This window comes from Scyliorhinus canicula, chromosome 20 (assembly GCF_902713615.1).
Source record: "Scyliorhinus canicula chromosome 20, sScyCan1.1, whole genome shotgun sequence".
NCBI lineage: Eukaryota > Metazoa > Chordata > Chondrichthyes > Carcharhiniformes > Scyliorhinidae > Scyliorhinus > Scyliorhinus canicula.
In genome coordinates this window covers 17,731,075-17,745,396 of record NC_052165.1, presented here as the reverse complement: position 1 = coordinate 17,745,396, position 14,322 = coordinate 17,731,075, and the positions used below count along the sequence as shown (strand labels likewise).

The window sequence follows — 14,322 nt, the reverse complement described above, 5'->3', positions numbered from 1 at the left end:
AGTGAGTGATACGCTGGGCTTGTGGGAGGGTGGAGGTGAGAGAGAGCCAGCAATGTGCTCAAAGCCATAGTCCTACATTGCTCTTTCCAGTTAGTCGTGGGGTAAATGATGTATTTGGGGGCCGGTTCAGTTCAGTTGGCTGGACAGCTGCTTCGTGATGCGGAACAAGGCCAAGAGCGCAGGTTCAATCCCCCGTACCGGCTGATGTTATTCATGAAGGCCCCACATTCTCAATCTCACCTGAGCTGCAGTGATCCTCAGGTTAAATCACCACCAGTCAGCTCTCCCCTTCAAAGGGGAAAGCCGCCTCTGGTCATCTGGGGCTATGGCAACTTTACTTACTTTAAATGATGTACATGTTTGTTTTGTCAAATAAGACATCAGTTACATGCCTAATGGACTCCAGACTGACTGGTGACACCTGTTGCAGGCTGGAAGGAGACGGAGGCAGACGTGTAAGTAAGATAATCCTCACGAGGACTTTGGGAGAATCGCTGACTGATCTCCCCATGGATTATCCAGAATGCTAGTTCCCGTGGTGATTGGGCAAAGGCCCGCCCAGCTGAGTTCATTAGTGGGACTTTTAAATGTAGCTCCCAGACCCAGACTGGCCGCTGCCGGGACATTTATTTTGTTTGCCCCAGTGGAGGCTTTATTTTTAGTTGAAAATAAACCAGTTTGGCCTTTCACTCTGCGTCTCTTGGAATTATTATGGTACGGCAGTGTGATTTTGACTGCTATATGTGAGCTCTATCTGTTGAATCCAGAAGGTAGACCAGCTGCCACGGCATACCTGATTGCGCACAATCTTGTATGCAATGCTTCTCTGTGAACTGCAGGAGTGTTTCCCTCGCTCTTTCTTTATTATTTATTCTTGCTTGAGGTGTGGGTGTTGCTGGCAAGGCCAGCATTTGTTGCCCATCCCGAACTGCCCTTGAACGGATTTCAGAGGGCATTATTGCTGTGGGTCTAGAGTCACAGATACGCCAGATCAGGTAAGGACAACAGATTGCCTTCCCCAAAAGCAATTAGTAAAGCAGGTGGGCTTTTACAGGATTCGATGATCCATTTCATGCTCACCATTACTGAGAATAGCTTTCAATTCCAGAATTATTAATTGAATTGAAATTCCACCAGCTGCCATGGTGGGATTTGAACCCATGTTCCCAGAGCTTTAGCCTAGGCTTCCGGATTACTATTCCAGTGATAGTCTCAAAGCACTATTCTCTCCTCGGGGATGACCAGGATTCCTGAATCTCTCTTCCTGGTGGCTCCCCCTGCTGCTGCAGTTCTTTGTGCTCCTTCCAACCATATTTTGCTCCTCCAGAGATTCCCATAGATCCCCTTGATGGCAGATGTGGGTTTCGAGAAGCTCTTTACCAATAGCCGGGTGGCTTGCTAACACTAGCTGGAAGCAATCCTGGATATTTGACCTGTCGATCCGATCACCTGACATTGTGATCAATTGACATCTTGTAAAAGTAATTGAATTAACCTTTATAATGGCAGGTGAGTATCCTTGCTCATGGTTCTATGGTAGCGGCTGTAGTGCAAGAAATCATGAGAACCAGTCGGCCACCCACAAGAAGGTGAAGAAAGGAAGCTAAAGGTGGGGAAGTAGGAAACTTTTTAATGGATTTTCTGGCCCCGCTGTGGTGAGACCTACTGTGGGGGATGCACGCAAGTCAGCCAAAAGCCCATCAACTTTCAGCAGGACTGGTGAACCTGGCGGCAAGCGGGGGCCAGAAATCTGAGCCTTAAAGAGGGGAAGCAATTTACATGAGGGAGACTTGGGATGGTGAACCTTTTCCATCAACAACTAATCATAACTCACTAAAATTACACTGATTAATAATTCAGATTCCCATCACAACCAGCAATAATACTATAAAAACAGTCTGCAAGTTAACAGGTAATAAGTAATAGGTGTAACGCTACACAATGCTATGAAAAGCAAATGTCATTAAATTATGTGTAATGGAATATACAAAACAAATCATTAGCAAGGAATAGTAAGACTAATTCAATCTGAACTCCTACTGACATTGAAAAACATTTGAAGTGAACTGATTGACAACACTTGAAATCTGGCTTTGTAAAGCACACAACTTTCACTAATCCCATATTCGCTACTGTACTAAGCACATAAGTGGTTATAATTTAGATGTTATCATATACCAAAGTGCTTCTCAACACCGGCCAACGGTAATTTGTAAACTAATAATAGATAATGCATTAGCATTTTCATTGATGATTTCCTATAAAGGACCAGTGCTGACACCTTTACTGAAAATTACTTCTCCCCTGCATTGTGTTAGTTTACACAGTTGCAATGAGTCCTCAGCAAAAAAAAAGCTAAAAGTCAAGAGGCTGCGTTGGTTAACCACAATTATTTCAACTGCTTTTTCTTGCTGCAGAGCAGCAACTTTATTGGCAATTAGGAAGCTAGGTCTTTGAAGAGAGAAAATGCTTATATGGTTGATTTTTATCTCTTGGCTATGCACAGTGGTAATGGGAGGTTTTGTATTTCCAGAAGTGACAAATGATGGTGTTGGAGAATTGTAAATGTCACGCCTCCGGCTATTATTAACGGACCAGAGTTCCATGAATATTTCTAAGGATTGTTAGCGAGCTAGAAAACTAAGCAAATAATTTGTAGGTGCAGGAATGCCAGAAAATTGCTGCTTGAAGTGTTTCAGGAGTAACAGAATCTGAACAATGTGCCGTCTGCAACTTTTAAAGAAAGTCAAACTCGTTATTGAGAATTTAAATGCACTTCATAATTCCAGTTTTGAACAGTTTTAATCCTTCTGCCTTTCCTATGCTAACTGTATGAGTTCCTATTTATTCAGCAGGGTAAGGGTTAAAATAATTTCTCTCCCCAACCCCCCATCTCTTTCCACCTGAGATTAGTGTTCATGTCCTAACCTGTCTATTGTTTAACAAATTAGTGTTGTTTTTAGTCCTAGCTGTTTAAAATGGCCAAATTGAACAGAATGTTTAAAGGGAACAATGAACAAAGTGATTTCAGATTGTTCATCACAACAAATATTGTTCTTGTTGGTTTCTTTTATGATAATGTCACCATGACCAATCATGCTGCTGCAAGATTTTGATAATATTCTATCATGTAATGACTGATAACAGTAAACCAGTAGTCTTCTAACTGCAATGCTTTACTTGGAAACTAATTATGGATATAAGTGTTTGAAGGGAATTGTGTAATTTTTTATACTTTTAATCTTTTTTCAAGTTGTAGAGTTTATGATGACAAATGCATTCTTTAAAAAACAGGTAAAAAGGCATTGTGTCTAATTTTGATTTTGGGCACGATTTAACCAAATGGGAATTGTGTCCCATAGCGAGCATGTTTAGCCCGCTATCTAACGTGACTCCGCTTAGATATGGGGCCTCAGCGGGGAACGCACGGCCGAGGCCACTTTTAGTCTAATTTCCTGCACTGAGGAGCACTGGGCGCCGAAACTCCTCCGTGCAGGGAGAGATCGGGGTGCCATTTTTAATTGACGTCCTGATCTCACGAGCCCCCGACTGGACCCCCAACCCAATTTTCTGGCCTCCATTTCTCTGGACCCCCTTTTCAGGCAGCTGAGCTTTCCATGTCTCCTCATCTCTTTTGATGGCCGACTGTACAGTCAGCCTTCAGAGGTGGCAGCTGTGTTGATGTCATAATCTTCATACTTTGCTTACACGTGTCCTTGTAGCATTGTTACAAATAGGGAGAGGTGTGGGATGATTCTCCCCCTTTCTCACCTCTTCATCTGTAAGAAGATGCTTTGCTGCGAATGAATGTTTTAACCCTTTTGAGTGTTGTGACTTTTAAAAAATAAATTTAGAGTACCCAATCAATTTTTTCCAATTAAGGGGCAATTCAGCGTGGCCAATCCACCTAGCCTGCATATCTTTTGGGTTGTGGGGGTGAAACCCACGCAAACACGGGGAGAATGTGCAAACTCCACACGGACAGTGACCCAGAGCCGGGTTCGAACCTGGGACCTCGGCGCCATGAGGCAACAGTGCTAACCCACTGCACCACCGTGCTGCCCGAGTGTTGCGAATTTTAACAGCAGACACAAACCGACTTTCTTAGGAGATTAAATAAAAAGAAAAGATAAAAGTTTATTTTTCACAACATCTAAAATGTAATCACAATAAACACCCACTCCCGAAACACGCAGACACACAACACACAAGAAAGGACAATGTCCAAAGATGTAACATGCACTTGGATTACCAGAGTCACTTGGTTGCAGTCCTTAAGGTGGTGGTTGAAAACAGTGTTGACCTGGAAGGATGCTATCTAACATGACTCCGGTTGATATGCCTCAGTGAGGAACGTGAGGCTTAGGTTGCACTTAGTCCCGTTTCCTGCATTGAGGAGCATAGGTTAGCGAAACTGGTTCCTTGAAGACATTTGGGGATTGGATACTTCTGGCTGTGTCAGATTAAATTGTGACCAAGCTCCTATAGTGAAGAAATGTAATCGTGCAAGTGAAACAAATTAGCCCTTCTTCTCTGTGTAAGGTTACTGTCTTCTCAAGTCTCAGAATGGTGCACAACATTCCAGCTAAGGTCCAACTCGTGTTTTGTACAAGTTAAACAGAACCTCCTTGCTCTTGTATCCAGGCTCCTATTAATAAATTCCAGTATACTATATTCTTTATTAACTTCTCTCTCCACCTGTCCTGTCTCCTTCAATAATCTATGCACATATATAGCCCTTACTCCGACTTCACTTGTTAACTTACGATTCTCCGTTCTGGTATTTTCTGTCCCTCCCTGAATTTTGTGCACCCTGGTGTTCTTCTTGGTTCCCACACCCCTGCCTCGTTAATTTAAAACCTACCCAACAACACGAACAAAACACCCCGCAAAGAACTCAGTCCGAGCTCTATTCAGGTACTATCTGTTCAATCTGTACTTGTGCCACCTACCCCAGAGTCCCAGTGCACCATCTTTCCAGCCATGCATTCATCTGCTCTCTCCTCCTATTTCTGTACTTTTTTTTTTTTTTATAAATGTTTTTATTCAGTTTTCATATTTTATATTGAACAAATTACAAATTGTTAGGAGAGAAAAAGAACAAAAAAAAAAAAACAAACAAACACGCAAAAATTAACATACATATTTACAGGTAAGCATCTTCGTAGTGGTAACTGCGCCCCCCCCCCCCCCCCCCCCCCCCTCAACATGTTTATTTAGTTTGGTTTTGGGCCTTAGCTAGCCATCGAACCCCCGTACCGAACCTGTAGCCCCCCCCCCCCTCCCGCCACCTTCCCCCGACTATTCTTCCTCTTGTACATTGGCCACAAATAGGTCCCGGAACAGTTGCATGAATGGCTCCCACGTTCTGTGGAAGCCGTCGTCCGACCCTCGGATGGCAAATTTGATTTTCTCCATTTGGAGAGATTCCGAGAGGTCGGACAGCCAGTCCGCAGCTCTGGGCGGTGCTGCTGACCGCCAGCCAAACAGGATTCTACGGCGGGCGATCAGGGAGGCAAAGGCAAGGGCGTCCGCCCTCCTCCCCAGGAATAGATCTGGCTGTTCTGAAACCCCGAAGACCGCCACTATCGGGCATGGCTCCACCCTCACTCCCACCACTTTGGACATAACCTCGAAGAAGGCTGTCCAGTACTCCACGAGTCTGGGGCAAGACCAGAACATGTGGGCGTGGTTGGCCGGGCCTCTTTGGCACCGTTCACATCTGTCTTCCACCTCCGGGAAGAACCTACTCATACGGGTTCTTGTTAAGTGGGCTCTATGTACCACTTTTAGTTGCGTCAGGCTGAGCCTTGCGCACGTGGAGGTGGAGTTGACCCTATGCAGTGCTTCGCTCCAGAGTCCCCACCCTATCTCCATCCCCAGGTCGTCCTCCCATTTCCTCCTTGTTGCGTCCTATTTCTGTACTTAACGTGAAATGAAAATCGCTTATTGTCACGAGTAGGCTTCAATGAAGTTACTGTGAAAAGCCCCTAGTCGCCACATTCCGGCGCCTGTCCGGGGAGGCTGGTACGGGAATTGAACCATGCTGCTGGCCTGCTTGGTCTGCTTTAAAAGCCAGCGATTTAGCCTGGTGAGCTAAACCAGCCCCAAACGTTCGCCTGGCACTGGCAGCAATCCAGAGATTAGAACCTTTGAGGTCCTGCTTGCTAATTTTCTACCTAGTTTCCTAAATTCTGATTGGAAGACCCCATTCCCCTTCCTATCTATGTCATTGGTACCAATATGGACCACGGCCTCTGGCTGTTCATCCTTCCCCAGAAGAATGTCCCACAGACACTGTGTGACGTCCTTGATCCTGACACCAGGGAGGCATTACACCAGCTTGGAGTTACATCTAAAGCCACAGAAACACTGTCTATTCCCCTAACTCACCAAGCTCCTATCACTATTGCTCTTCGCTTCTTCTTCCTCCTCTCCTGTACAGTTAAACCTCTTGTGGTGCCACAAACCTGGCCGTAACAGATTCAGGACCAGGTTTATCATTTATGTTTGAATCGCCTACTCTGACACAATGGCTACATGAACGAGATGTGCCAGGGTGGCCCGGAGGTTAACACCAGGGATCCAGGTTCAATTCCGGCCTTGGGTGACTGTCTGTGCGGAGGTTGCTCGTTCTCCGCTTGTTTGCTAGGGTTTCTTCCCACAGACCAAAGGTGAGCAGGTGAGGTGGATTGGCCATGCTAAATTTCCCCTTAGTATCCAAAAGTTAGGTGGGGTTACGGGGATAGGGCAGGGGAGTGGGCCTAGGTAGGTTGCTCTTTCCGAGGGTCGGTGCAGACTTGATGGGCCGAATGGCCTCCTTCTGCACAGTGGAGATTCTATGATTCTATGCATTAGATTTAAATGCCAGAGGAACCTGAATTCAGCACGACCCAAAGGGAGGGAAGTTTAACTGATGTCACACCAATTTTGAACCTCAAAAATAGGCAGATGACAGTTGAAAATCTGACTGGGGGGGTTGGGGAGGGGGAACCCCTCCGCTGTCTCTTTTTTTAAAAATAAATTTAGATTACCCAATTATTTTTTCCAATTAAGGGGCAATTTAGTGTGGCCAATCCACCTACTCTGCACATTTTTGTGTTGTGGGGGTGAAACCCACGCAGACACGGGGAGAATGTGCAAACTCCACACAGACAGTGACCCAGGGCCGGGATTCAAACCTGGGACCTCAGCGCCGTGAGGCGGTTGTGCTAACCACTAGGCCACCGTGCTGCCCTCCGCTGTCTCTTTGACCTCCAATATTCAGATGAGCCAGTTAATTGGCGAGAAGCCAGAGCTTGAGAAACCTGCACAAGGCTGTTGAAAAATGCGAATTTCAATCTTCCACCAGTTTTAGGGCCCGGTTTTCAGAATTCGGGTGCAAAGGGGCAGCGAGTTGCTGCCTTGACTCACGGGCTCCAGATCCCACCCTGCGAGACCCAAACTGCCAAATTCCTGTCTTCCCACAGCATGGGAGCCAGCGACATTTGAGTAAAAGCCAAAACATAATTCGGTTCGCGCCTCACTCAACAGCACAGGTAGGTGGGACACGTTTTGGGGCGGAAGCTGCATATATTAGTTATTATCCTCAGAAAGGAGGGAAAATGGTGCAGTGATGATTGAAACATGGGGGAAAAAAACATCTAATGTGATGGCGATTAAAAAATATTAAGGTGCAGTCAACCAGTTCTGGAATGATGCCTTGTCCAACATTCATTATTATCATTAACACCTAAATACTGAGCTGCAGCAATAGACCCTGTTCCAGATATGCGGGCCTTCACCAATATTAAGGTGTTCGCAAGACTTCACTAATTCCGCATGGTAGATCTCACCAATATATCGTCAACAGAGCCATCTGGTACAGTGCGACCTCCCCTTGAAGTTGTGAGAAGTTGTTCTCTACCTTTTGAAGGCTCTAAATCTATTTTAGGATTCATGTCCGCCATAAACTCAGCCTTACGCCTAATATTTTGGTCACCAACCACATTATGTGCAATCTTGATACGCTACAGCGACTATTTACCTTTCAGCCACGTGTTATTTTGAGTTTAAACGACCGGCACCCGATTGAATAACTCAGTCTGAAAAAAGGTCCTTTCTAAGAGGTCGGAGCGCTACTTGATGCGGCTTTAAGACTTTTAATGGGTGAAAAAGATGTTTCTTACCCAAGTCTAGCTGTTTTTCTTTGGGTCTTCCGTCCTTCTGGGCTTCCGTTAACGGTGCGATCTTCGGTCTTCCGATTTCCTCCGATTCTGCGCTCCTCCCCTTTTGCCAAACAACGCCAAATTGGGGAGATCTACCATGCGGAATTAGTGAAGTCTTGCAACACCTTAATATTGGTGAAGGCCCGCGTATCTAATTAGAAATTGGAGTTCAACTTCTCAGATGCAAACAAGAATCTTTATGGCCTCTATTTGATTACAATTGAGAGAAACTTAAATCTATTCTCAATAAAGTCCAGCTAGCAAAAGGACTTAAAGAGAAGTAACTTATAAACAATTTAACTTTCAAAATAATACAGAAATGGTTTCTTGCTTACGGCAAAACAGCTTGCATTTACTTTAAGAGTTAGAGTGGAAAAGTGAAAATATGAAAATAGAGATAGCGAATAGTTAGGTCAGAGTATAGAATGATCCTGGATAAAGTTGGCCTAACGGACCATCATGTTTAAGGAGAATCTTATCAGACTTTAGTCATCTATCTACACCTCTATGTCGTCCTAATTGGGTTGGGTTAGAATCAAATACATTTGATTCGATGGTTAACTGTCAATTCTTAATGTGCAACATAAGTTCTGAATGTTTCATGTTTTAATATTTGTGTATGTTATGGAATGCGATTCTGTGCTTCTATCAAGACTGGTTTCTCCTGGTTTTCTGCTGACTTTGCTTTTATCCACATTCTGGACAATGGTCCCTTCATATTGCTATGGTGCTTACTGGGCCTTGATTTGATTACTGGTACAGCTCATTTCTTAATGTCAAACTGTCTTTGAAAATATGTTTATTAGAACAATAGCTTTTTCATCTTGCTTAGTGAAAATGTTGCTTTTATCTCCAATTAGTTTATGCATGTGTCAGGCTTTTTGTGTCCCTGTTGAAACTGTGTGTTTTATCATGACCTGAAGTTCTGAGTGCTGAAATCCTCAATTTAAAATGGGTATTAAAACTGGGGCTTAATATTTATACTAAATAGCCACCTTTTACCTATCAGAACTATCAGTAAATAGTTGATTACTATCAGTGGTGCAAGTATGTTATAGCAGCTAATGACCTTTCAATTTATCACCATTACAGGTTGGCCATCTTTCTATGATGTGCTGGATTCTAAAGCCATAACACAGGTAGATGACTTCGCCCATGGAATGCACAGGATTGAGACAAGTTGCAGCAATGTAAGTTTATTAATTACTGTCACTCATGGGCCATATTTCTACTGCTTCTTTGGTTAGAACATAGAGCATACAGTATACAAGGAGGCCATTCGGCCCATCGAGTCTGCACCAACCCAGTTAAGCCCTCACTTCCACCCTATCCCCATAACCCAATAACTCCTAACTTTTTTGGGCAATTTATTATGACCAATCTACCTAACCTGCACTTCTTTGGACTGTGGGAGGAAACTGGAGCACCTGGAGGAAACCCAGGCAGATACAGGAAGATCGTGCAGACTCCGCACAGACAGTGACGCAGCCAGGAATCGAACCTGGGACCCTAGCGCTGTGAAGCCACAGTGCTAGCCACTGTGCTATCGTGCTGTCCCTATGAGTGCTGTTAATCTGAGAGCTTCTGAGTGTTCTTAATCCGAGACCGTTCTTCTTTTGTACTTGTTTCAGTTCAATTCATTTCCAGGGGATCAACATTGATCGCAGATTTGCTTGGGAGCCCACTTATTTACATTGCAATTTGCAAGTTGTGTTTTAGAGGCTTGCTCCAGTGTACATTGGTCATTAATTAGGAATAGTAAAAAGTCCTGTGATTACAAACGGGCTTTATTCAGTAGTGACGCCATACAGCATAAGCAGAGCCTAGACTGGATTCCTGGTTGATCTCAATGAGGGCAGTGATAGGGGAAAATCCAAATTGGCCTCAGTGCCACTGGGATAAGGAGGGGCTGATAAATCTCACTCTTGATAGCTCCCGAACAATCCCTGCTCGGGGATTGTGAGAAGAGGATTGGGTTCGGACATGATGTCGTAATAGTCATCAAAGCTCTCTTTTTTTCACCCCTAAAGTTACCAGTTAGACAGTGTACAGTCACTTCACAGGATCACAGAATAATACAGCGCAGAAGAGGCCCTTCGGCCCATCGAGTCTGCACCGACGCAAGATAAACACCTGACCTGCCCACCTAATCCCATTTTCCAGCATTTGGCCCATAGCCTTGAAGGTTACCATAAGATATAGGAGCAGAATTAAGTCACTCGGCCCATAGAATTTGCTCTGCCATTCAATCATGGCTGATATTTTTCTCATCCCCATTCTGCCTTCTCTCCATAATCCCTGATCCCCTTATTAATCAAGAACCTATCTATCCCTGTCTTAAAGACGCTCAGTGATTTGGCCCCCACAGCCTTCTGCAGCAAAGAGTTCCACAGATTCACCACCCTCCGGCTGAAGAAATTCCTCCTGATCTCTGTTTTGAAGGAACGCCCCTTTAGTCTGAGATTGTGTCCTCTGGTTCTAGTGCCAAGTGCCCATCCAGGGACTTTTTAAATGATGTGAGGCAACCTGCTTCCGCCTCCCACCAGGCAGTGCATTCCAGACCGTCACTACTCTCTGGTTAAAAGTGCTTTTTCTCAAATCCCCCCTAAAACTCCTGCCCCTTACCTTGAACTTGTTTTCCCTCATAACTGACCCATCAGCTAAGAGGAACGGCTGCTCCCTATCCACCCTGTCCATGCCCCTCATAATCTTGTACACCTCGATCTGGTTGTCCCTCAGTCTTCTCTGCTCCAGCAAAAACAACCCAAGCCTATCCAACCTCTCTTCATAAATTAAATGTTCCATCCCAGGCAACATCCTGGTGAATAACCTGTGTACCCTCTCTCCAGTGCAATCACATCCTTCCTATAATGTGGCGACCAGAACTGCACACAGTACTCCAGCTGTGGCCTCACCAAAGTTCTATACAACTCCAACATGACCTCCCTTCTTTTGTAATCTATGCCTCGATTGATCAAGGAAAGTGGCCTTTATCACCATCCTATTAACCTGCCCCCTGCCTTCAGAGATCTATGGACAAACACGCTGTTCCTCAGAACTTCCCAGTGTCAGGCCATTCTTGCTTGTGAAATTACTCCTTCCAAAGTGCATCACCTCACACTTTTCAGTGTTAAATTCCATCTGCCACCTTTCTGCCCATTTGACCATCTTCCTGTAACTCAAGACACTCAACCTCACTCGTGAAATGTGACACAAGTAATCAATATTCTGATTAGGGAGGGGGAAAATTAAGAGAAGATCATTCAAATTTAAAGATCGATGTTCCACCATCAGTGGAATTTAAAAAGTAATTACGTTTACATCAAGCTTATATTCGCCAATAAATTGCATGAAAAATTCAGACGTAATTTATTAATCATATATGCTTAATAGAACATAGAACAGTACAGCAAAGAACAGGCCCTTCGGCCCTCGATGTTGTGCCGAGCCATGATCACCCTACTCAAACCCACGTATCCACCCTATACCCGTAACCCAACAACCCCCCCCCCTTAACCTTTGTGTGCCCTTCTTAATGTACACAGGTCTGAAAAATAGACATAACTGAAATTGTCTGAGGATCAATTTCAATTCTAATAAATATTGGCAATTAAATTCCTGAGTCTTAAAGCTAGAAAGAAACATTGGTAAATAGTGTAATCTTTGTCTCTTTAGTGGGAGGACGATTGAACATAGCGAGCAGCTGATGGCCCACACAACTGACAGGGCCACAGAAGCGTAAAGCAGGCTCCCTCCTTTTTAACAACACAGCATCATTGTCTGTCACCAGCATGCAGTCTGATCTTGGCATGTAGATTGCACATGATGGTTTGACAGGTCTCCACGTGTAGACAAAAGCATTGGCCAAAGCGGAAAACTTTAAAAATGAAACTTTTATTGTATCCGATGCCTACTGACAGGCATGTGCTGTCATTTCATTTTTTTATATAAATGTTTTTTATTAGGGTTTTGCACATATATTTACCGTTATGTACACAGAATAAGATATATATATATATGGAAGAGAAGGGCACACAAACATACCACAAAAAAAATAATAAAAAATAAATAAAAAATAAAATAAAATAACTGGTAAGGTATTGTGCACCAACTCAACAGCAGCAAATCTGTACAATTGGCAATATTATTTACAACACATAAGTAGGCATTTGTTTGTGGGGGGTGTTGGGGGGGGGGGGGGGGGGGAGGAGAGAGAGACTGGGGAGGTAGATATACATTTGGGTGCCGGAGAAACAATTACAGAGGGCAATACGCGAATGGGTCCGGTGTTGGTGTTGTCGCTTGCTTCTCCCGGATGGGTTTCGTTGTCGTCTCGCACTCACCTCCGCTTCAGCCGTTCGTCCCGTCTTTCGCCTGGATTCTCCTTGCTCTCTGTTCCTGTAGGTGCCAAGTTTATTATCGTTGTGCTGTCATTTCAAAGATTGTTTTGTCCTGGAGAGTTGGTCCGTATCCACAGGTGTAAAATAATAATTTTTCTTGAAATGGTTCGAAATGGTCCGGTTGTGCTATGTTGATTTAGTGAAGCAGAATGAATGTTTCAGAATTTTCAAACCCCTTATTAAGTTTCTGGGACAATATCTTCTAACCACAGTCGAGAAATAGCTGCTATTCAAGGGTGAAAGGTTAGATCAGGAGGAATATTCAGATGTTATCTGCTTTGATAAATGATGTAGAGTACAACAGTAGTCTAAAATATCCTTTTTGTTACAAGAAACCAATTACTTTTGCTATTTTATTTCAGTGTGGTGCACATCTGGGACATGTCTTTGATGATGGGCCCCGTCCCACTGGTAAACGGTATTGTATAAACTCTGCCTCATTATCCTTCATACCCACGGGCGAGAGCTCAACTGATGAAGGCACCAATCCTGGCCCATCTGGCAAGACTGAACTCTAGGCTACAGAGGGCTGATGGATGGGGTTATTACTTCACAAACCCATGCTCCAGGGACAAACATCTTTGTGCATTTAAAGTAATAAAGTAACAAGTTATTTAAACACACACCAGTAAAGATCTTCTGTACAAAAGCACTGAACTTATTTAAAATGGATATGACTATCCTTGTAAACTTTGCTTCTCACAGGATGTGGACTGTAACGGAGTAAGTCAATGTGGTTGGGGTTGTAAACTGTGGGAGTTCTACCATGCAGCATAGAAAATCCATTGTACTCTTCCAGAGCAGCATAGCATGGCACAGGGCAGGCAGGAAAAGCCAAGGTATTAGCAGTTTCCTCGTAATGTAATTTGGAGGCTGCCAGGAATGCCTGACAACGAAACGCAATGGCAAGAGCAAGAAAAGTTCAAGCTTGGGTCACTGTCCTGAGCAGAGTAAAATCAGGATGTTACAAGTCTATGTATTCTACGTCAGAATTAAAATTATTTTCTTGAAGCGGACATATATTTTCCCTAATCTTTTACTCAAAACATGTTTGTAAAATTACTATTGCTTTAATAAAGAAAAAAAAGAATGATTTGGGTCTGGACATGTGGGTCTGTGTTGTGAATCTCACTTGTTGATTGGAGCTGGCTTATGTCAAGAGCAGCTCAAGTGTACCTGGTTCCTTTGCCGATAGTCTGCATTTTGTATACAGTACCTTCAGCACTTGTATCTCGTGGAGCTTCCCGAAGCAAGGGGTCAGAGCAGTGGAGCATGCTCATATTCCCTGCACACACTCATTCCTGGGAAAATATTTTAGGGGATTGAAATCCAATCAAGAGGAGGCAGACGCTTTCGAGAAGGTTTCGACCATCGCCCTCTTCAGAACCTCGGCTTTTGCACATACCAGTGCGAATATAAACCGCAAGCAATGGATGGGCACCTGAGAGGATGGGAGAATCCTTGATGGGATTTAAAAGAGTTTTGAAGATTTTTACAAAGAATTAGTCATTCTGGTTGTTTGGTAGTTCTCAAATTCTAGACGCTGGGAGAAATCAGTGATTAGAAAAAGTGACCTTAGATGTGGCTTATTGCGATAAACTCAGTCTATGGGTCACCTCCACTGGAAAATAAATGTGCTGGAACACATACCACTGTTTTATCAAACATTTTTCAAAAAACGTCTTTGATGAGGTGTATTGAAGTTAAACATGTTT

The 14,322-nt window shown here is 43.9% G+C and overlaps 1 protein-coding gene across 7 annotated transcripts in view; it reads left to right on the top strand.

Annotated features, from left to right (window-relative positions):
* The window catches only part of msrb3 (methionine sulfoxide reductase B3), a 123,233-nt gene extending 109,533 nt beyond the window's left edge, over positions 1 to 13,700 (top strand). For all 7 annotated transcript variants that reach the window (XM_038780718.1, XM_038780713.1, XM_038780716.1 and 4 more), the window contains 2 exons: positions 9,300 to 9,397; positions 12,970 to 13,700. In XM_038780718.1, the coding sequence (XP_038636646.1) occupies positions 9,300 to 9,397; positions 12,970 to 13,125 (254 nt within the window). In that variant the 3' untranslated portion in view covers positions 13,126 to 13,700. The remainder of the gene's footprint in view (positions 1 to 9,299; positions 9,398 to 12,969) is intronic.
* Positions 13,701 to 14,322: the final 622 nt, after the last annotated feature.